Genomic DNA, 22838 nt, shown 5'->3' with positions numbered 1-22838 from the left:
GAGGGAAATTACTGGGACAGGAGAAAGACCAAGATTATAGGAGGAGAGTAACTGGGGCAGGAGAGAGACCAAGTCTGTGGGAGGAGAGTAAATGGGGCAAGAAAGAGACTGAGACTTTGGTAGGAGAGTGCCTGAGATAGGAGAGAGACTGAGACTGTGGGAGGAGACTGACTGGGGCAGGAGAGAGACTGAGATTGTGGTAGGAGAGAGACTGAGACTGTGGGAGGAGACTGAGATTGTGGTAGAAGAGAGACTGAGACTGTGGAAAGAGAGTAACTGGGGCAGGAGAGAGGCTGAATTGTGGGAGGAGCGTGACTGGCGCAGGAGAGAGACCCAGCCTGTGGAAGGAGAGTGACTGGGGCAGGAGAGAGACTGAGATTGTGGGAGGAGAGTGACTGGGGCAAGAGAGAGACAGAGACTGTGGAAGGAGAGTGACTAGAGCAGGAGAGAGACCGAGACTGTGGAAGGAGACTGACTGGGGCAGGAGAGAGACCAAGACTGTGGAAGGAGACTGACTGGACAGGAGAGAGACCGAGACTGTGGAAGGAGACTGACTGGGGCAGGAGAGAGACCGAGACTGTGGTAGGAGACATACTAGAAAAATATAGCCAGACATGAACGATGCCTGAAAACGTAGACAAAGCAAAAATAATGTTGATACAAGAAAATTTTAAAAAATTTAATCTGTAGGAACTGTTAGGGCTTCATCTTATTTGAGTGGGTACCTTGTATGTTGTCCCATAGCATCTTATTTTCATTAAAGGGACACTATAGGCACCAAAACAACTTTACCTTAAAGGACACTATACAAAGCTTATTCAAGTGTTGTAGGTGCAATATCCCTGTCCCCCTTAGTCCTGCAATGTGAAATATTGCAGTACTAAGACTGCCTCTAGTGGCTGTCTACCAGACAGCCACTAGAGGGACTTCCTGAATTCTTGCAGAGTCTGAGTCCCTTAAACAACGCGGATTGTCCTCACGCTCTGCATGAGGATATTCAACACTAGTGATGTCGCGAACACAAAATTTTTGGTTCGGCGAACCGGGCGAACCGCCATAGACTTCAATGGGCAGGCGAATTTTAAAACCCACAGGGACTCTTTCTGGCCACAATAGTGATGGAAAAGTTGTTTCAAGGGGACTAACACCTGGACTGTGGCATGCCGGAGGGGGATCCATGGCAAAACTCCCATGGAAAATTACACAGTTGATGCAGAGTCTGGTTTTAATCCATAAAGGGCATAAATCACCTAACATTCCTAAATCACAATGGATATGGATTGACACCTGACATATGGATTGACACCTGACATATGACATATTGACACCTTGACATATGGATTGACACCTGTCCTCAGAGACCCTGATACACACTGACACAGAGCAGAATAGGGACTGTTCCCCCTACATAGGGTCACTTGGCAGATATGGATTGACACCTATCCTAAGGATCCCTGATACACACTGACACAGAGCAGAATAGGGACTGTTCCCCCTACATAGGGTCACTTGGCAGATATGGATTGACACCTATCCTAAGGATCCCTGATACACACTGACACAGAGCAGAATAGGGACTGTTCCCCCATACATAGGGTCACTTGGCAGATATGGATTGACGCCTATCCTAAGGATCCCTGATATACACTGACACAGAGCAGAATAGGGACTGTTCCCCCTACATAGGGTCACTTGGCAGATATGGATTGACACCTATCCTAAGGATCCCTGATACACACTTACACAGAGCAAAATAGGGACTGTTCCCCCTACATAGGGTCACTTGGCAGATATGGATTGACACCTGTCCTCAGAGACCCTGATACACACTGACACAGAGCAGAATAGGGACTGTTCCCCCTACATAGGGTCACTTGGCAGATATGGATGGACACCTATCCTAAGGATCCCTGATATACACTGACACAGAGCAGAATAGGGACTGTTCCCCCTACATAGGGTCACTTGGCAGATATGGATTGACACCTATCCTAAGGATCCCTGATACACACTTACACAGAGCAAAATAGGGACTGTTCCCCCTACATAGGGTCACTTGGCAGATATGGATTGACACCTGTCCTCAGAGACCCTGATACACACTGACACAGAGCAGAATAGGGACTGTTCCCCCTACATAGGGTCACTTGGCAGATATGGATTGACACCTATCCTAAGGATCCCTGATATACACTGACACAGAGCAGAATAGGGACTGTTCCCCCTACATAGGGTCACTTGGCAGATATGGATTGACACCTATCCTAAGGATCCCTGATACACACTGACACAGAGCAGAATAGGGACTGTTCCCCCTACATAGGGTCACTTGGCAGATATGGATTGACACCTATCCTAAGGATCCCTGATACACACTGACACAGAGCAGAATAGGGACTGTTCCCCCTACATAGGGTCACTTGGCAGATATGGATTGACACCTATCCTAAGGATCCCTGATACACACTGACACAGAGCAGAATAGGGACTGTTCCCCCTACATAGGGTCACTTGGCAGATATGGATTGACACCTATCCTAAGGATCCCTGATACACACTGACACAGAGCAGAATAGGGACTGTTCCCCCATACATAGGGTCACTTGGCAGATATGGATTGACACCTATCCTAAGGATCCCTGATACACACTTACACAGAGCAAAATAGGGACTGTTCCCCCTACATAGGGTCACTTGGCAGATATGGATTGACACCTGTCCTCAGAGACCCTGATACACACTGACACAGAGCAGAATAGGGGCTGTTCCCCCTACATAGGGTCACTTGGCAGATATGGATTGACACCTGTCCTCAGAGACCCTGATACACACTGACACAGAGCAGAATAGGGACTGTTCCTCCTACATAGGGTCACTTGGCAGATATGGATTGACACCTGTCCTCAGAGACCCTGATACACACTGACACAGAGCAGAATAGGGACTGTTCCCCCTACATAGGGTCACTTGGCAGATATGGATTGACACCTATCCTAAGGATCCCTGATACACACTGACACAGAGCAGAATAGGGACTGTTCCCCCTACATAGGGTCACTTGGCAGATATGGATTGACACCTATCCTAAGGATCCCTGATACACACTGACACAGAGCAGAATAGGGACTGTTCCCCCTACATAGGGTCACTTGGCAGATATGGATTGACACCTGTCCTCAGGGACCCTGATACACACTGGGGGGGGGGACCTACTGTCCTCCCTCCGCCCCCACCCCTAAGTGAGCCGGGGGGGGTGGCCCTAAAAAAGCACAATAAGGGGGGGACCTACTGTCCTCCCCCAGCCCCTGCCCCTGAGTGGTGGGTGGGGGCCCTAAATAAAAATTCCCCCCCAATCAAAGGTGACTAAGGGTCCCCAAGCCCCTAGTCACCCCCTACCTACCCCCCTCACCCTAAAAAATAGTGAAGGGGGAATAAAATAACTAACCTGTAAAGAAAAATTCAACTTACCATTTGACGTCTTCTTTGTTCTAATAGCTTATTTTTTCAGCCCCAAAAAAGGCCACATAAAAAGCCATAAGAACCAATGCAATTAAAAAAAAAAAAAAAAAAACGAGCGCAAAAAAGAAATAATCCATCTTCACCCATGGAGGGCTCCGCGCAGACTGAGCTCTGCAGGGCGGGGAAGGCTTATAAAGCCTTGCCATGCCCTGCAATAAGGCTAAGAACACTTTGATTGGCTGGTTTAAGCCAATCAGAGTGCTCGTTGTCATTTTACACAGCGTGGGAAAATTCCAATGAACTTTCCCACGCTGTGTAAAATGACACAGAGCACTCTGATTGGTTAGATTCCAAGCCCACCAATCACAGTGCTCTGTGTCATTTATCTGCAGTAATACAGAGTGTCTGGAGGGAGTATCTGCAGTAACACAGAGTGTCTGGGGGGAGTATCTGCAGTAACACAGGGTGTCTGGAGGGAGTATCTGCAGTAACACAGAGTTTCTGGAGGGAGTATCTGCAGTAACACAGAGTGTCTGGAGGGAGTATCTGCAGTAACACAGAGTGTCTGGAGGGAGTATCTGCAGTAACACAGAGTTTCTGGAGGGAGTATCTGCAGTAACACAGAGTTTCTGGAGGGAGTATCTGCAGTAACACAGAGTGTCTGGAGGGAGTATCTGCAGTAACACAGAGTGTCTGGAGGGAGTATCTGCAGTAACACAGGGTGTCTGGTGGGAGTATCTGCAGTAACACAGGGTGTCTGGTGGGAGTATCTGCAGTAACACAGGGTGTCTCGTGGGAGTATCTGCAGTAACACAGAGTGCCTGGTGGGAGTATCTGCAGTAACACAGGGTGTCTGGTGGGAGTATCTGCAGTAACACGGGGTGGGAGTATCTGCAGTAACACAGGGTGTCTGGTGGGAGTATCTGCAGTAACACAGAGTGCCTGGTGGGAGTATCTGCAGTAACACAGGGTGGGAGTATCTGCAGTAACACAGCCGGTGACTTAAAGGGGCACTCCACTATGCAAATGGTCAAAAATGTACAAATCACTGTTTAGTAGAAAACCCCTATCGGAAATATGCATGCAATACATGCATAACTTGAAAGGGTTTGCAAAAGCTGCAATTCTTATAGCTGCAGCTTTTGTAACCCCTCCCCTTTTTCCACAGGAGAGACTAACCGCTATCCCTCTGTTTTATTAATTAATTATAAAAGTGTTTGATTTCTTATAGAAATCAACATTCTTATAAACTGTCCTTGAAATGGATCACTCCTTTCCTGTGAAGCACTTTAACAAGCACTTTATGGGTGTAAAGTGGGTGACTGAATCTGGTTCAGGAAAATCCAAGACTTCCATAAACAGGCTAGGGGAAATTGAATAACACTGGGTGAGGAAACACACTGGGGTAAGGGTGGAAACTGAGAATGGGTGAAAGGGGCACTGCTCTCCACTCTGGCCGCTATGATTGTTGGTGTTAGTCCCATCCTAGGGATATGTGTTTGAGATCTCCGATAGAGGTCCAATCCTGCGGCTGATGGTGACGAGTGGCGCAGCTCGTTGCCGCCTGTTGCGGAGGCGACTCCAAAACATTATAAGGTTGCCAACTCACACCACTCAATGTCATAGCGTCGGGGGTCGCACTATTATGGTATGTTACTTGATAAGGTTACTCTGCTTTATATTTCAATTTTCTGTTATGAAATTTTTAAAAACCATGACGGATTATGAGCAGGCCAATTACCACTGTATAACGTGCGTGTCATATTCCTTTCTGTATCACTAAAATAATGTTTTTTGCACAAATTGTTAAATGGCCCACAAGCTTGCAATCAAAAAGCATCATTGATTACCGAGCCAGCACATATGACAGAAAATCAGCTCCCTTTTCATGGCAATACATACCGTATGTTTTGTTGTTGATGTAGGAGGTGAATTGCACAATGTCTCTTCTGAGAAAGCCTCAGACAGCTGGAATCCCCCCGTGGAGACTTGTTTTTAGGGGTTTTTCTATTTATTTTTTTTATTCCCAGACATTACAACCTCTCGCCAGATTCTTAAGATGGGTCGAATAGATATTTCTAAGTGTTGTAATATTTGCGAAGTCATATGAGGGCTTTTTCCTGGTATGTGATGTCAGGGCAGGTCAGATCGACGATGTGCCAAGTGGATGGGGTTCAGCTGGCAACACCCCAATTCCCCTAAAACATCTTTGACCTTATCTGCTTAAAGAGTGCACCTATCATGCAAAAATAACAGTCCAATGTCAGAGAGAATAAAATATCACCTACACGTTGAGAACCATATTACTGTCATTACTGTCAGTGATTGGTGCATTAAGAGACAGACCTCTTTACACTGAGTTGATGTTTTAAGTTGACTGAGGATCACAAGTAAAAGGTGCTTTGCAGACACACAATTAGATTAATTTAATAGCCATATCATATTTAAATGGTTATTCCAACCATAGGAGTCTGATAGGAGTCTGTACGTGCCGCGTTTCTGCTTTAAAGCGATATCTGAACTTGTATGCTCGGGGCTAGTCACACAACTGGCACATGTGACTTTGGCAGCCAGAACTTTGTTCCAGATTGCCAAATGTTCATTTTGTGCAAAATTCTTGTCTGTCGTCAGTGCGCACTGCACGCAGGCAACGGAAGCAATTAGCTCCTCTCCTGCAGGCACAGCCTGCAGCGGGAAGCATTTATCTACTCTCCATCCATCACTGAAGGCCTCCCAGCCGCTCTATACCTTCTGTTCATTTTGGTTTTAATTTCCCTGCCTCCTATCACTCCTGAGCTTCGCCCAGCGCTGGATTTAGGTAAATTGTAGCTTAGCTTTATTGCAATTTTAAGATTGAGGGCCTAAAGTATAAAGATAAAAATCAATTAACACAAAGATGGGTTAGCGTAAGATTTAGGATTTGGGCTCTTTAGCTCTTTAACATATATATCTTTTAAAATGCCACCAGTGATAGGATGAGAGCGTAAGATAAAGCTCTCACCCAATAATCAGCACACATATGAAAGGCTTCTGCTTTGGACGTAGGCCCAGAAGAGGAGGAAAAGGGCAACGTCATTAGGACTTTGGGGTTAAACTTTTCATAAACGGTTGAACCCCATAAGTTAATATGGCACCCAAGACATCCAGACACCATAATGACTTCACTGAGATTAATTCATTATGGTTTAAAAAAAATGTTTTAAAGGGTTAATCCAAACACTATGACTTCAGTGATTTAAATTGTTCATGGTGGTAGATGTCCAATTGTTTAGCGTTTCTGCTTGAAATGCTGCACATTCAAAGATGTTACCTTTCGTGCCAGAAACTATTTAACACCCCCTGGCACACTGTCGAATGTGAGTTCTGTGCAAAATTAACATCTGTCGTCATCACGCACTGGAACAGATGTAAACAAATAGCCGTTTGCTTCCTAAGTAGAAATCCCACCACCCCTTGCTGGCTCAGAGTTTGCACAAGGGCTGCCGTGACGTTGGATAGAGTCAGATCAGGGACAGGAGCTGGATTTGGGGTAAGTTTTAAAAGTTTTTAACTATGGGAATTATGAGGTGTAAGAAAACCTCATGAATCAAAAGGGTTAGAGTAACCATTTAGTTTAAATTAGGGTTGTCTGCACTATGACAAATAATGCATGGTCCTTTTAGCGTATGATTAGACAGACGTTCTGCAGCGGGTATTCGGGGTGATTCCAAACTTTCAGACTGATTACACATATTGAAGATGGAATTCAAGGCTATGCCTAGAGGACTGGAGCTTGTCCAGAAATTCCTCCCAGGACAGCAGCAGCTGGATCTCTGCTCTTATAGAAGTTTTTATTAAACTAAACGCCTCTGGGGTCAGGTCACTGGTGCCAGCTGGACGCGTAACTAGAGACGCCTACTGCAATGGCACTATGGGCCAATGGACTCCACCCCAAAAGGGGTTAGACAAGGTAAACCCACCATAGTAACTCTCAGATGGCTGAAAGGATGGTTTAAAAAAATAAAAACCCAAGACGGGGGCAAAGTTGTAACAGTGGAGCAATAACCCTGGACACCACTGGGGTTTTCCAAACTTTTTTTTTTTTTTTACATTTTTGTTGTGCATGAGAGTTACAACAGTGCTTGCACAGCCACAATGGCTTTCACAAGCTCTATTTTCATTTGATGTCACATAAACATGGCTTGGAGATATCTTGCACATTTTTTGTTTTTAGTATACTATGACATGCTAGGTTAGGTATGCATAGAACTTCGAGTAACATGAAAAAGTACATTTATGCTTATAATGTGATTTGCAGGTCTTACGTGTTACGCCTAATAGTAATGAATGAGATTGACAAGCTTTTTACACAGGTTATGGATAAGACACAATAGCAGTGTGATAAAGTGGCATATGGAGTAAAGAAACGATTTTATACTACTAGATTTGCAACGAAGGGAGTTACTGTAGTCTGGAGCTGCAGTGTGTTAGCCATAGTACAGTGTTATTATTAACTAGACAGTGCTAAAACATTGTTAAAGTAAGGTAGAATATTGTCTAAGCATACTGTTAAGTCCGATTAATGCTGGACCTCAAGGTTGTCCGGCTGCAGTGGCTGCATGTTACCGGAACATTGGGCTCTTGTGGTAGTGCCCCTGTTAGCCAATGCCCTCTGCTGGGATACTGTCAGTACCCACTGGAGGTTCTCTGGGCGTGATGGGAGTTGTTGAGGTGGGTCATTAAGCCGGTATATGGCTGCTCTCAGAATGGAGGGTGTTCTGGGTGTAGCATCTCTTTTTTGATCAGTGCTGAGTGATTGTGAGGAAGGGAGGGCTTTTCCCCAGCCCTCTTGTGGGGTCGGCTTCTGCTTGCCACAGACTCGGACGTCTATGTGAGCCGGGTCTTTCCCCTGGTGGGCGCTGTGGGTGGCCCTGGTGTTTCGCCGCGGCAGGCAGGCTTCCGGCGTGGTGGCTGAAGCTGTGGAGGATGTCTCCGTGGGACCTCCGGCCCGGGTGGGTATTCAGTGGTTGCAGCGGGTGTGGAGGGGCAAGCTTCACCCGGGATCAGCCCACTCCTTCCCCTTCTCCTCCATCTCCTCTCCATTTGCAGGGGGTACCCGGCTAGGAGTCGTTCCAGTCGGGCCTAGAAGTTCTGGAAAATCCGGTCCAGGCTGGGGCAACGTGAGTGTAAGCCTGGTTACAGCATCCGCCATATTGCTGGGTTTGGCCCATCCAGGGCCCCAGTCCAGGTGGTCAGCTGCAGTCTGTGTTGCTTTGCATGCTGTATTGGTGGGGACCAGAATAACCCCCGCCGGTCCATGGGGGGAGGGGAAGGAGGCTTGATCTGTGCTTGTCCACGCTTTGGGACGACGGGAGAGCGGCCGCCTCGTGTGCAGGCCTCAATGGCTGGATAGTCGGGACTTTGGCATACAACCTCGGGAGAGGTGTCATTCTGTAGGTCTCAGTGTCCCAAGTCACTTGGCAGCCAAAGAAAGTCGGGTCACAGGTTCTGCTTAGTGAAGTTTGAGTTTCTTTGCGTGGGGCTGCTGGAGCTTCAGCAGCACACGTCTGCTCCTTTCTGCAGTCAGGCCCCACCCCCCCGGGTTTTCCAAACTTTATTATATACATATATGCAGAGATATCCTTGATCACAATCTTTGCCCCCTATTGTCTTAAGTTCCCTTAACTTTTAGATTGTAAGCTCATAAGACAATTAGCCAAGTACTTTGTAGAAAAAGTCTTTAAGTGCTAGATCTCGACTCACAGCATCCTTACTCCTTTTGTATTGGTAGGTCTATACTTTACGGATTTCTCCAATTGTACAGCGCTGCAGTATAGGTTGGCGCTTTATAAAGGCCATTAACGATGATGCAGTGATCTTATGTTTAAAGTGCCAACATCTGCTATTGTGAGAGAAAGTGAAGCAAATCGCAAGTCAAGTTTTATGGTTTATCCATTATGTGCTTTATTATTGGGGTGAGATTTCATACCATTAACCCTTCACCGCTATATTTTATATCACTAAGTTGAGTGTTGGAGACTGGTCCTGGTGTTTAAGGAAGCACCAGGGGTAGTCCGAGCTCTGAGAAGTTGTGTTACCTGGCTGTCCAGTGGGTGGCAGGACAAGACCATACACCCTGAAGAGCCGTAGTGAACTTTTGTAGAGGAGAAAAAAAAATTATAGATGACACAGGGGGGGGAAAGGCCCATTGTGTTCTGCACTATACCCAGAGTCGTTATGGCTCTTATGCTCACTGGGCAACCATAAATGCACACGCTCCTGCGCACCCCCCTCACAAAAATTCTGTAGTAAACCTAGTGCAAATTAACCAAGAGCCAGAACAGATATAGAAGATCCAGTCACGTTGTCAAGTGTTAGACTACATATCCCATGAAGCCTTGCTATACACGATCTGAAATCAGAACCATTTAAAAAAGTCTAAAATGTATTTAGCTTGAATACATCATTGTGGATCTTGCTGGAGAAAGCCATTAAATTGCAGCAAAAATTCTAAATCCTGTGTATTTTATTTGAATATATCTGGGAGAGGTGTGACAGAAAACAACGTTATAAAGTAGTATTTATTACAATATCTTACATTGTGTTACATATGATCCCCAATCATATCATGTAGTTTGGTGGGAGTAAAGCATTTTAACCCAAATAATACTCTGTATAATATTACTTTAGCCATTTTAGAACACTGAGATCAAAAATTAGATCCTCCATTGACATTAAAATCTTTGGTGTGATCAAGAGGCACAAAACCCCTCCAATTTTTAATTCCCCCATAGTGACAAGTACGGATATTAAAGATCCATTGAATGCAACAAGATTGTAGATTTGCTCTATTCCCACATATTTCACAGTTTAGAAGAATTAAAGAGAAGCAAATTGATAATTTTAGAAAAGGCTTTATTGACAAAATTTAAATAGACTGCCTGTCTACATGTAAACTGGGATCCCATCAGTAGGGAATATAAATGCTATGGCTTGCATTAACTGTTAACAGATAGGCCTAGCATGCGGCATCACATGTAATGTGATACTACGTATGTCAGTGCTCTGGAGAGCTTTATTTAATAAATTCAGAAAAAATAAAAAAACTAGAAGCCAGGGTTTGTAAGATTAAAGATACAGCCACCATCAAAGACAATACCCATGAGTTGGAAATCAACTTTTAAAGCCAGATACGTGCCCAACATTTCAAAGGGTTGTCTTTTGTACTCTATTGTGGCTAATCTTTTATTGCTGTGTGCCATAGTGGTGACAAGTTAGAGCACCCAAGATCTACCACAGAACGAAAGTGGTCTTCCAAAACAGGTGACCTGAGCCCATTGTGAGCTAAAAGGACTTCTTTACAGAAAAATGTAAAGAATTCACAGTATGTACAGGATTAGAGAAGATTTCAAGTCTGAGAAAGTGCTACTCCACATAGAAAAAAGACAAACAGGAAGAAAAATAAAATGTCAGTGCTTAGAAATTAAAGGTAGTGTGAGTTCCTTCGTGGACCGGGAAGGTGTAACCATCAGCTGTAGCTTCAGGGACAATAGAAGAGTCTTCTTCCTCCTACAAAAAAATAAATAAAAAATTAACCACAAGAGTTACACGTTACTGCAACAATGATCACCTAACCATTCAGAAACCACCCACTGACGTCATAAAACAAGATGTTACAGGTTTCGAGGATTGTAATTACTTCTTGCCGACATGTAACCAAGAGCAGAGTTTCTACACAGATTGAGCCAGGAATATATTGAGAAGCAGTTTTGAAGGTATACAAATAAGCAAAGTCTGTCCTGTACGTACCTCTGTAGAGAAATATTTCTCAATAAGGCCAGCAGAGACTTTGTAGACCTGTTCGTTCTCGTGAGCCTGAAGAGCCTCGATACGGTCAAGGCCACCACACTCCTCCACCATCAGACAGAGCTTCTCAATCTCTCCAAGCTTCTCAGCAGCCTACAGACACAGCAAGTTTAGTGGGGGTTAAACCAAAAACAACTGTCAATTTCAATAACGCAAGGAATTAAATTAAGCCAGGTTTTATTTAACATGACTCTTCAGATACGAGAAAGCAAGTTGACAGTGCTTCTGGTTTTCAATAAGAGGTTATCTAGACATAGCTTACTGCAAATATATTTGAGAAGGCATCCAACACAACGAGTACGGTCTTGCTGTCCTTTGCCGACAGGAGGTTCGACAAGGGCCCAATCACGCCAGCCTGGACCAGGTGGATTATTTGATCAATAGTACCACCACTTGTGTAGTTTGTGACAGCCCACACCGCTTCTTTCTGGGTCTTGTAGTCACCCTGTTGGAGAGTGATGCATTAGTTAACTTACAAAGCAATTGATAAAGATCTAGGAGACATGATACTAAAAGTCGGTTTTATTTTCAGTGCTCTGATGTGATTAAGTGGTCTCTGAATCAGTATAAGGAATTACCTTCATTAAGATTTCCACGAGATAAGGCAATAGCCCATTATTGAGCACTTCCTGGATCTGCTCTTGGCGTCCAGCAGTTATATTAGATAGAGTCCAAGCCGCCTCCTTCTGAATGTTGTTCTTGTGGTGACTGAGTAGGACTGGAAAGACAGTCAGTGCACCTGCATCAAGGACAGCCTGTGTCTGTTCATCTGTCCCAGTCACAATGTTACCAATGGTACGCAGACAAGGAGTCTAGAGATGGAGAGGAAGAGAGTCAAATAGTAAGTCTGATACAGGCTCAAAAGAGAGCTAGCCAGTCATATTCCAACGATAGTTGGGTTGACAACTGCCTGCTAAAATACAGAGACCACAGCATTATGAAGGGTTGGAGACAGTTACTCACCATTATAGTCAGCTCTCCACAACCCAAGAGATGAACAATTCGAGGAACCACCCCAGTTTGTGTCACCACATCTATACGGTCATTGGAGCCATCAGTCAGGTAAGATACTGCCCAGCAGGTGTCAGCTAGGACTTCACGGTCATCATGATGCAGCAGTCGCACTAGAGTGGGCAAAAGCTGTGTAATGGCTTCCATTGGAGGGGCGGGATTCTTATTGCGGCACATGTTAGACAGTGTCCAGGTGATATTCCTTAGGTAGCCAGTCTGAGAAGACAGATGTGCAGAGTTACCATTATGTATCACTCTCAGAAGTGGGGGAATATACGTAAAGAAATAAAACCCACACCACTATTGTTTACAGCAATGCCTATGGGTGATTTTACTTACAGGTAGTGCAGAGAGGTCAGGAACAGCAAGCAAATTCAGTAGGGGTTCAATAGCACCATGTTTGATCACCAGATCTCTGTAGGCTGAGCCGTCACCTGAACAGGAAGAATGACAATGGCGTAAAGTATTAAACAACCCTCAGTATGTTTTGAACTGTTGGCGGTGCATTTTATGGGAAAACATTGGATTGATGTAGATCAGGGCTGCCCAAAAAGGAGATTCCAGATGTTTTAGAACTACAACTCCCATGAAACTTTGTGTGCCTGCATGCCTTTAGAATGACAAAGCATCATGGTAGCTGTAGTTTTAGAACATATTTGAGATCTTTTGGGCACCCCTGGCCTAGATCATAAAACCTAGTCTCAGCCATTGGGATGGCAGTGTGGAGAATAGCTTCAAACTGCCTTTTACCACCCCCACTCTTACAGTCACAGGTTTGGAACCTAAACTGTTACCAGGATGCTATAGCATTAGGAACGCAGGTTTATATTCCTAAATGATTGTTCTTGAAGAAACATAGCAACAGAACATCTTTAGATTTTATGAAGAGCTAGATGTGACTAGCTTTTACACTACAGAAATCCAAACATGTTCTTTAGAACATCTAAACTCCTACTTTTATAGTATTGCACAAACCCTTCAGCGTCTGATAGTTACCTGCAATGTTACCCAGAGCCCACACAGCCTGCTCGCTGATATGAGGATGAGGAGACGAAAGCAACAAAATGAAGGCTGGAATAGCCCCACCATCTACCACAGCTTTGGTTTGATCAGAGTTTCCAGACGCGATGTTTGTTAGCGCCCACGAGGCCTCAAACTGGATAGGACTGCAGTCAATTTGTCCTAGGAAAGAAACCAGCTTCGGAATCAGGCCAGCCTGTATTATCCGATCAATGGGAGGTTCTCTCTCACGGGAAAGCAGCTTCCTAAATAAAAATGGGAGATTGGTGAGGGAGGTCAGTTATAGCCTGTCAGATACAACACATACATTTCACACAAGTTAAACTTAATTGCACATTGAGAGTATCTGCTACCTCAGACACTTCCTGGTCTAATCATGCACTGGTTCCAAGTCATCTCAGTCAATTACTTCCCTCCCACGATCTAAGTGGGATCGCTGCATGTTGAGCAGGGGTACATGGGATATGGTATGTACAATTTTGATTGAACACATTAGTAACTGGCATAAATTGTGGTGTGCCAGCTTCTGCAGTGAGCTCCCCAGATCAGAAAGTGGCTTAGACCAATGGAACGAAGTCTGAACTTATCCAACAAGAGTTATACCACATCTTTTAAAACCAGTATTTGAATTCTACACAGGAACCAACCACTTCATCTCAGTGCAGTGGATGTGGCGTCTGAAGTGCCAATTAAAAAGGACCAGTCCCACATTAAAAGTTGTACACTAAGGTTAGCAATACTAAAGGAAAAACCCTGTCCATAAAAGGAGTTAATCCTCACTTATCTTATTCCAGCTCCCTTGGTGCTGGATTCATCTCCTCTTCCTGCGACGTCAGAGATGGAGGACCTAATGCGCAGCCAATGCCAGGCACCTTAGGTCTTCAACATAGGAAACTATTGAATCAATGCTTTCCTATGGGGATTTTCAAGATTCTTGACATCCTCATGCAGAGGGTGAGGATGCCCAGTGTTGTTTCACAGAGTTAGTCTGTGTGAATCAACTGAGCTTCTCTAGTGGAGGTCTGGGAGATTCACTACAGGCTGCAAGTATTGTATTCTCTTTAAAAATGTATCTAGACATCATGGAATTTAAGTGGTCTGGGTGCCTTCAGTGTGTTTGAACTGTTCCTAAACACCCTAGCTCAGGGGGTCAGCAACCTATGGCACAGCACTAGAGTGGCAGAGCCAAACAGCTTGTGCTGGATCTGCCTCCTTGATAGTCTCATCCAATCCTATGGGAAAGCATTATGATTGGCTCAGACAACCACTTCTGATGAGGTCAGCCAAGGGAGGCAGAGCCGGCACCAGCAGACTGAAATAAAGGCAAGATTTTACTATGATTAGGGTAAGGGGGGCTAGATGAGGTTTTTAACACTATTGGGCCAGGAAGACATGTTTATGTTCTTGACCCTATAGTGTTCCTTTAAGAACACATGATGGCCTTTTACTTTGAAAGTGCTGTCCTTAAGGGGCAAAAGGGCACTCCTGGAAGCATAAACATTAGTTTATTGTAGCAGTTATGGTGTTTGGAGTGGTCCTTTAAAAAGAACATTGCTATCGAGGCATGTCCTTTGTCGAGCACATTGCAGAAGCTGTAGATTGAAATTTGCGTTTACTGTAATTTTCCAGACTTCTGGAAGACACTATCTTTATCCAGTCTCATGCAGAGGCGATTGTCGGTGCCAATGCTGACAGTCTATAGTAAAAGCTTGGCCTACTTACCTTGCAGCTTGAGTAGCCTGTAACTGGATCTCCAGGCTTGGGTTATTGACTCCTCTGACGATCTCCTCAACACTCCACTGGGTGGATGTCTGGGAATGGTAAATAAATACACATTACATTTTAGAATCAATAGGCAAAGACTTACTTGGTAAGGTAATGTAGTAGCGTACATTTAAAGGGCCACTATTGTCACCAAAACTAGCTTAGTGACCGTTTTGGTGTGTAATTCATGCCCCTGCATTCTCAGTCATTTAGGAGTTGAATCACTTTGTTTATTCAGCCCTAGACACCTCCCTGCATGTGACTTTCATAGCCTTCCTGTAAAAGCCAGGTATTTTAGCTTCATGTATTGCCCAATTACATATCTCCTGGTTTGTTAAAGGAACAGCTTACTTTAATCCAACGTCGGGCTCCCTCGGCGCCGGTGACCTCTCCTCCACCGCCGTCAGCGGAGCTGAATGCGCAGCAAGTGCCGCGCACATTCATGGATGGATGTAAAATGTGCCTCCAGCGTCGCAGATGCACCTCTAGTGGCTGTCCGGAAGAGCCACTAGAGGCTGGATTAACCCCAAATGTAAACATAGTTTCATTGAGCTGAAGTGGTCTGGATGACTATAGTGTCCCTTTAATAGCCTCCTGGACCTTGCAGGAGCCTTGTGTGAAATTAAAGTTCTATTTACAAAGCAAGTTAACATCTGATTAAAAAAAAAAAAATCAGATCTTTTATATGCAGGCTGTGTCAGGGCTGCAGAAACAAAGCACTTTAACTCCTTAAATGGCAGAGCCATGATCTATACATCAAACATTGCTTCATAAAAAAAACAAAAAAAAAAACACAAACCACACACACACACACTATAGGTTCCCGGAGCACTTCATCTCATTGAACTGGTCTAGGTGCAGTTTCCCTTCCCCACCTAGTCCTGCAGTGTACTAGACAGCCACTAGAGGCACTTTCTGAAATCACATTTTAGGCCCCTCTATTAGATGACAGGAGGCAAAGCGCAATTAGGTAAGTGAATAAAAAAATGTTTTAAATTTATTTTAACCCTTTCTGAGCTGGGGCCAGTGGGCATAGTTATAAAACTATAGGTTCCCTTTAAGCTAAAGTGGTTTTAATGCCTATAGTATTCTTTAACCCTTCATGGTCAGCCGTTTATGCTGATGTGGCACAGTGGATGACAGGTATTGGACTATAAAAAGGCACATAATTTCGATTCCCCAGATACATTGTGTAAATGCCAATCCACAAATAAAACAATATTTTTGGAGGATTTACCAGGTGCGGAGCTCATACCATTACACAATAGTAGTCAGCCTACAGTGGGAGCACCTACTTGTCCATTTTGGTTCTTCTCCTGGAGCGGAGAAGTTGGCTCTTCTGGGAAGGAGCTGACATTCCTACGTTTCAGTAGTTGGTCTTCCTTCTTTGCCTTCCGTAACTCCACATTGACTTCGATTCTCCTTCGCCTCATTTCCTGAAAGCAAACAGACGATCAGAAACGTTGCCATCCTTCTGCCAGTACCATAGAGGCCAAGCAGCAGGAATACTACTCACTGAGGTGTCCTTTCCCTTGTTCTTGAACTTGCTTTGTCGGAGGGTGGCTGCATTCTCATTGTTTGACATCTTGACAGAGGTTTTAGACGACAAGGAAATCCTGCAATTCAACTGAACAAAAAGGCATCTTGGTCAGACTCCCACTCTCAGATCTAACAGTTCATATGCTAAATGCAGACAGACATTCTTACAAAAACCAAGACAAGAATTGGAAAGCCAGCTGGGCATTACCACCCCATACCCAAACACCAAGAGTGCCCTCTGTACACAATGACCTTGAACAAAAAGGTTTACTCCCATTATAGGAACCTAGGTTCTCTGCTGCCCTCCCACCCAAAACTTTCCTTATACCAACTTGTACTTCTGCCCCTCACCACTACCATCCGCAAGATCTATCCAGAAACCCTGTTCGCTCCTAGATATATCCACAGCCCAAAACCCCCCCCCCCCCCCCCCCAGGTTATGTATAAAGAGATATTTTGCAGCAATGTTCTACAAGTGGAAGAATTAACACAGAAACCAGTGGATTTGCCCTGCTCAGTGCACCACTTTTATAAATTTGCCCCAGAATTACTCAAACACAACTCCCAGTGTATCAGCTGTAACTGTATCAGAGCAGTCAGTCCCACTCCAGCCTGTCCAGTACATTATCCATCCCACAATGATAAGACATCTAACTATATATGACCTTGCAGTGCACCATACAACTACACCAGGGACCACATGGCAGGATCCCCCCCATTACCCTATACTGAGGGGCCACATACCAGTAACCCCCCCCCCATTACCCTATACTGAGGGGCCACATACCAGTAACCCCCCCCCCATTACCCTATACTGAGGGGCCACATACCAGTAACCCCCCCCCCATTACCCTATACTGAGGGGCCACATACCAGTAACCCCCCCCCCCCATTACCCTATACTGAGGGGCCACATACCAGTAACCCCCCCCCCCATTACCCTATACTGAGGGGCCACATACCAGTAACCCCCCCCCCCATTACCCTATACTGAGGGGCCACATCCCAGTAAACCCCCCCCCCATTACCCTATACTGAGGGGCCACATCCCAGTAAACCCCCCATTACCCTATACTGAGGGGCCACATCCCAGTAAACCCCCCCCATTACCCTATACTGAGGGGCCACATCCCAGTAAACCCCCCCATTACCCTATACTGAGGGGCCACATCCCAGTAAACCCCCCCATTACCCTATACTGAGGGGCCACATCCCAGTAAACCCCCCCCCCCCCATTACCCTATACTGAGGGGCCACATCCCAGTAAACCCCCCCATTACCCTATACTGAGGGGCCACATACCAGTACCCCCCCCCCATTACCCTATACTGAGGGGCCACATACCAGTAACCCCCCCCCCCATTACCCTATACTGAGGGGCCACATACCAGTAACCCCCCCCCATTACCCTATACTGAGGGGCCACATACCAGTAACCCCCCCCCCATTACCCTATACTGAGGGGCCACATACCAGTAACCCCCCCCCCATTACCCTATACTGAGGGTACACATACCAGTAACCCCCCCCTTATTACCCTATACTGAGGGGCCACACTATTTCCCCCCCACACACACACAGAGGGACCACATACCAGGATCCGCCCCCATTACCATATACTGATTGCCACACGTCAGTACCCCCCTTCTCCCCCCCCCCCCATATTACCCTACACTGAGGGGCCACGTCAGATTTCTCCATACTGGGTGACATGTCAGGATCCCCCCCCCACCCACCCACCCTTATCCTATATTGAGGAGCCACATGCCAGTATCCCCCCCCCCCAGCTCACTGAGGGCCACACGTCAGGATCCCCCCTATTACCATACACTGAGGGGCCACATGTCAGGATCCCCCCATTACCATACACTGAGGGGCCACATGTCAGGATCCCCCCCATTACCATACACTGAGGGGCCACATGTCAGGATCCCCCATTACTATACATCCCATATAGTATCCGTAGCCCCTGGGACCCCCACCCGTCTCCCGGTACCTGTGTGTCCGCCTCGCTCTCCTGGACTGACTGACGCGGCTCGCGGCTCGCAGTATAAATTGGCGGCTCTGCTCGGCTCTGATTGGTCAGTTCGAGTACAAGCAGCTCTGCCATTGGCTGATTTGAAAGAGGCCGGTAGGCGGGTCCAAGATTAACGCTTCGTGCGCCAGACAGCATTCCCATCCTGTCACCATAACCACCTCCCCCAACCGGCAGACCTACCCCCCCCCCCCGACAGACTCTGACCCCCCCCCCCACACACAGACTATGACACCCCCCCCCCAAACCGGCAGACCTAACGCCCCCTCCCCCGACAGACTATGACCCCCCCACAGACTCTGACCCCCCCCCCAAACCGGCAGACCTAACCCCCCCCTCCCCCGACAGACCCTAACCCCCCCCCCCCAAACCGGCAGACCTAACCCCCCAAACCGGCAGACCTAACCCCCCCTCTCCCGACAGACTCTAACCCCCCCCCCAAACCGGCAGACTCTGACACCCCCCCCAGGCAGAGACACCCCAACTCTTACCAAGACACCCCAAAACCATATAGAAAAACATCAAATCTTACTAACACACCACAAATCACACCAAACACCCCTAATCAGACCAAGACACCCTAGAACCATATCAAAACACACCAAATCTAACAGACACCCCCAAATTATACCGAGACACCCTAAAATGTTGTCGAAATATCGTAAATCATACTGAGACACCCACTAATCTTACTGAGAACCCTCAAATCTTACAGAGACACCCCAAAACTATATCGCAGCTCCTACTTCACACCCGAAACACCACAACGCCCAGTTGAAAGACCTGGAATCCCCCAAATCCTACTGAGACAGCCCAATATCACACAGCAACTCCTTAATTCACACCCCAACTCCCAGCAGAAAGATCCTGGGGTCCCACTAAGGCACCCTGAAATCTCTCCCTAATTCCATGATTCACACCCCCGCTCCTACCTGAAAGATCCTGAGAGAACTGGGGACCCCAAATCCTACTGACACAACCAAAATAATACCCTAACTCCTGCCTCACACCCCAAAACATCCCAACTCCCAGCTGATCCCAACATCTACCAGTGGATGGGGTAATCAAACACCAATTCCATCTCAAACATACCAAAGAATGCCCTGTGACGGATAACGAGAGACTGTATCACCCACAAAAATACTGGGTTTCATCCAAATGGCACCCTAACCCTCTGATATGGGATTGCTAATCCCATACATAATAGGTCTCTCAGATATCACTCCTCAAGTTTCTAGACACCTCAACTCCCACTCAAATCACAAAATACACCCCCCGAAAATAATCCAGGTTACCGCCAAACCTACTGGGACCCACCAGAAATGAAAGTTACATCATATCCCAAGTAGCTCTTCCAAAACTCACAATGGACCAAATTGGACATGATTCACAGCACAGCTTCCACACTGACACCATTAACTCTTTTCCTGATACCCCAAAATCCTCCATCCATCTGAAGATACACCAACAAACCCGACTAGACTAGGTTACCTGCCTGACACGTTCTCTCTTAGTGACCCTAAAACGTTCTTACTGCTCCCTGGTTTAACAATCTCTTCGCATAAAAAACCCTAAAATCCTCTCTCATACTTCCACTCTTTCCTAAAACAACAGCTCCCTCACAGACAATCCCAACTCCTCACCCACATTGCATTAACAGCCCAAACACCTGAAAACCCTTCGAGACAAACTCAAACAGCCCACCTTGAATAAAGTGAACCTGTCATCAATTTTTAAACTTTAGTCAATGTTTTTTCATTTCCTTCCATGAATCGTTTTCCTACATTCTCACCTTCTGCTCAATAGATTTGGCCACCATGACTGTGTGGCTGGCAACCACTTCTCCACATGCCTCTCAGTTGTCCTACTTTTGGCAGGACAGTCCCAATTTCAGGGTCATGTCTTGCTGTCCTGCTTTAGTTCCCTGGTGTTCATGATTTGGGCACACCAGGGAATTTGGTCCTTCAGGGACCTGGTCCTCTATACAGTTGGCTGGCCAGGAGACTGTCTTGGAGATTGGCATGCTTGACACCATGATCAAACGCCCATTCAGTGGGCGAATCTGCCTACTTTTTGGGCGAGCCCACCTATTGAGGGGCATCACCAGTGACTCAAAACATGATTATTATCATAACCTACACATTGACTAGCCATTTCGCTAGCACAATGTATAGATAGTTTGAGGAGAGGAATCAAATTAGAAAAAGTAGAATGAACATGATAGGTACCCATTAAAGGACAACTGTTATCAAATTTCCACATCTTATTTTTAAAATGTTTATTATTTTCTGAAACAATGATATAAAATGATCTATACTTATATTTTTCCAGCACATTTCACTTGTTTGTTTAACTGACTGGGCAGCCATGTTGTGTCAGACTCTACTTTTATCTGACCAAATGCAGTTCAACGTAACTTGCCTGTTGGTGTGATTTCAATTTTAGATTCGAGTGACACCGCCATGTCTGTAAGTTTATTTTCTAGCGATGCATGCTACGCTTCCTTTTCAATATCAGTGCAACACCACAAAGTCTGTCATTGTATACGACTGACACTAGACTTGTACACATGATTTTCACCTGCAACAAACAAATACAATTCCTGTTGATCTACTCCGAACATCTCGATCCCGGACGGATCGATTCGTTTGGGAGCAGATTATCAGGAATTTGAGGTTTGTCACAGGTGACACACCAGGATGAAACAGTTACAACTCCTTATATTACAGTTAGACACCTCCACCTGTCCCCTCAGTGTGTGAACATCATGCCATATGCAAGGGGAGGTATAGTGGAGTCAAGATCTAGATAGTTTTCCTTGTAAATCAGGGAGACACTGACATGGCTGATATTTAAAATGAAAAAGACATTTAAAATGGTGAAAAACGTGTCATAATATTTAAAACCACCATTTCCTGGTGGCAGCATGCTCTCAAATCCAGTATTCACAATGCAGAGCATGCCATTTAAATCTGTCACGTGATTTCAGTTCCAGCTGCGCTTCAAGCCTCATTGTGGGGACAAAGCCACGCCCACTCAGCAAAGCTTCTCTCTTGTGGGCGGTACTCTCGGTTCCTCACCACCTCCTTGACACGTAAGAAATGTCTGTAAGGCTGGCAGACATGCGGTGACCCAGTGGCCTAATGGATAAGGCATCAGCCTCCGGAGCTGGGGATTGTGGGTTCGAGTCCCATCTGGGTCGCACTTAAATCCTGTTTTGTCAAAATTAAAATTCTCCAGGAAATGATCCCCTTATTGTTAATTAATTAGAAATCCGCCAATCCTCTCACTCTGGGAGCAGAGCATGGTATGTTTATATATATATCTTTTTACACAGTGAAGCTGACTAAAACGCAAAATAATTACTGTCAGGATTATGTTTATAAATATAGAAATCTCACCCAGCAATTATTTATTATTTATAAAGGCAGTATAAAATATATTGTGTATGGGAAGGGTTTTAGTGTTTTTTTTTGTCTTTTAGAATTATAGTGGGGAATGAGGTACATGAATGGAGGTGCTGGGGGAACGGAACACATAGGGGGGCTGGGGGAATGAGCCACATGGGGGGGGGCTGGGGGAATGAGACACATGGGGGGGGGCTGGGGGAATGAGACACATGGGGGGAGGCTGGGGGCATGAGACACATGGGGGGAGGCTGGGGGCATGAGACACATGGGGGGGAGTCTGGGGGAATGAGACACATGGGGGGGAGTCTGGGGGAATGAGACACATGGGGGGGCTGGGGGAATGAGACACATGGGGGGAGGCTGGGGGAATGAGACACATGGGGGGCACTGGGGGAATAAGACATGGGGGGCTGGGGGAATGAGACACATGGGGGTCTGGGGAAATGGAGCACAGGTGGGAATGAGATACATAGGGGGACTGGGGAAATGGAGCACATGGGGGAATGAAACACATGGGGAGCTGGGTGAATGAAACACATGGGGTACTGGAGGAATGAGATACATGGGGGGGGGAGGGCTGGTGGAATGAGACACATGGGGGACTGGGGAAATGGAGCACATGGGGGAATGAAACACATGGGGGCCTGGGGGAATGAGATACATGGGGCTGGGGGAATGAGATACATGGGGCTGGGGGAATGAAACACATGGGGACTGAGATACATTGAGGGGCTGAGGGAATAAGACACATGGGG

General features: G+C 46.0%; 1 protein-coding gene and 1 non-coding gene across 2 annotated transcripts; one reads left to right on the top strand and one right to left on the bottom strand.

Moving 5' to 3' along the window:
* Positions 1-10079: 10079 nt before the first annotated feature.
* On the bottom strand, positions 10080-18663 carry KPNA2 (karyopherin subunit alpha 2). The gene is made up of 11 exons (XM_063456143.1): positions 18635-18663; positions 16616-16726; positions 16395-16535; positions 15058-15146; positions 13312-13580; positions 12655-12749; positions 12268-12531; positions 11883-12116; positions 11567-11749; positions 11248-11397; positions 10080-11007 (listed from the first exon to the last, which is right to left on the bottom strand). Exons 2-11 carry the CDS (start codon positions 16682-16684, stop codon positions 10915-10917), a joined length of 1587 nt encoding a protein of 528 aa, XP_063312213.1. The 5' UTR covers positions 16685-16726; positions 18635-18663; the 3' UTR covers positions 10080-10914.
* Positions 18664-21802: 3139 nt separating this feature from the next.
* TRNAR-CCG (transfer RNA arginine (anticodon CCG)) lies at positions 21803-21875 on the top strand. The gene has a single exon. It is a non-coding gene; the product is annotated as a tRNA-Arg (tRNA).
* The last annotated feature ends 963 nt before the right edge of the window (positions 21876-22838 follow it).

The sequence above is a fragment of the Pelobates fuscus genome, chromosome 5 (genome assembly GCF_036172605.1).
Source record: "Pelobates fuscus isolate aPelFus1 chromosome 5, aPelFus1.pri, whole genome shotgun sequence".
In the NCBI taxonomy this organism is placed as follows: Eukaryota; Metazoa; Chordata; class Amphibia; order Anura; family Pelobatidae; genus Pelobates; species Pelobates fuscus.
Note: the sequence above shows the minus strand (reverse complement) of the source record. Positions and strands in the feature narration are given on the sequence as shown.

Coding starts and splice junctions, on each gene's coding strand:
- KPNA2 (XM_063456143.1), bottom strand. CDS start 16,684: ATGTCAAACAATGAGAATGCAGCCACCCTCCGACAAAGCAAGTTCAAG. Junction 16,536..16,615: donor ACAAGGGAAAGGACACCTCA/GTGAGTAGTATT, acceptor GTTTGCTTTCAG/GAAATGAGGCGAAGGAGAAT. Junction 12,117..12,267: donor GTGGAGAGCTGACTATAATG/GTGAGTAACTGT, acceptor CTCCATCTCTAG/ACTCCTTGTCTGCGTACCAT.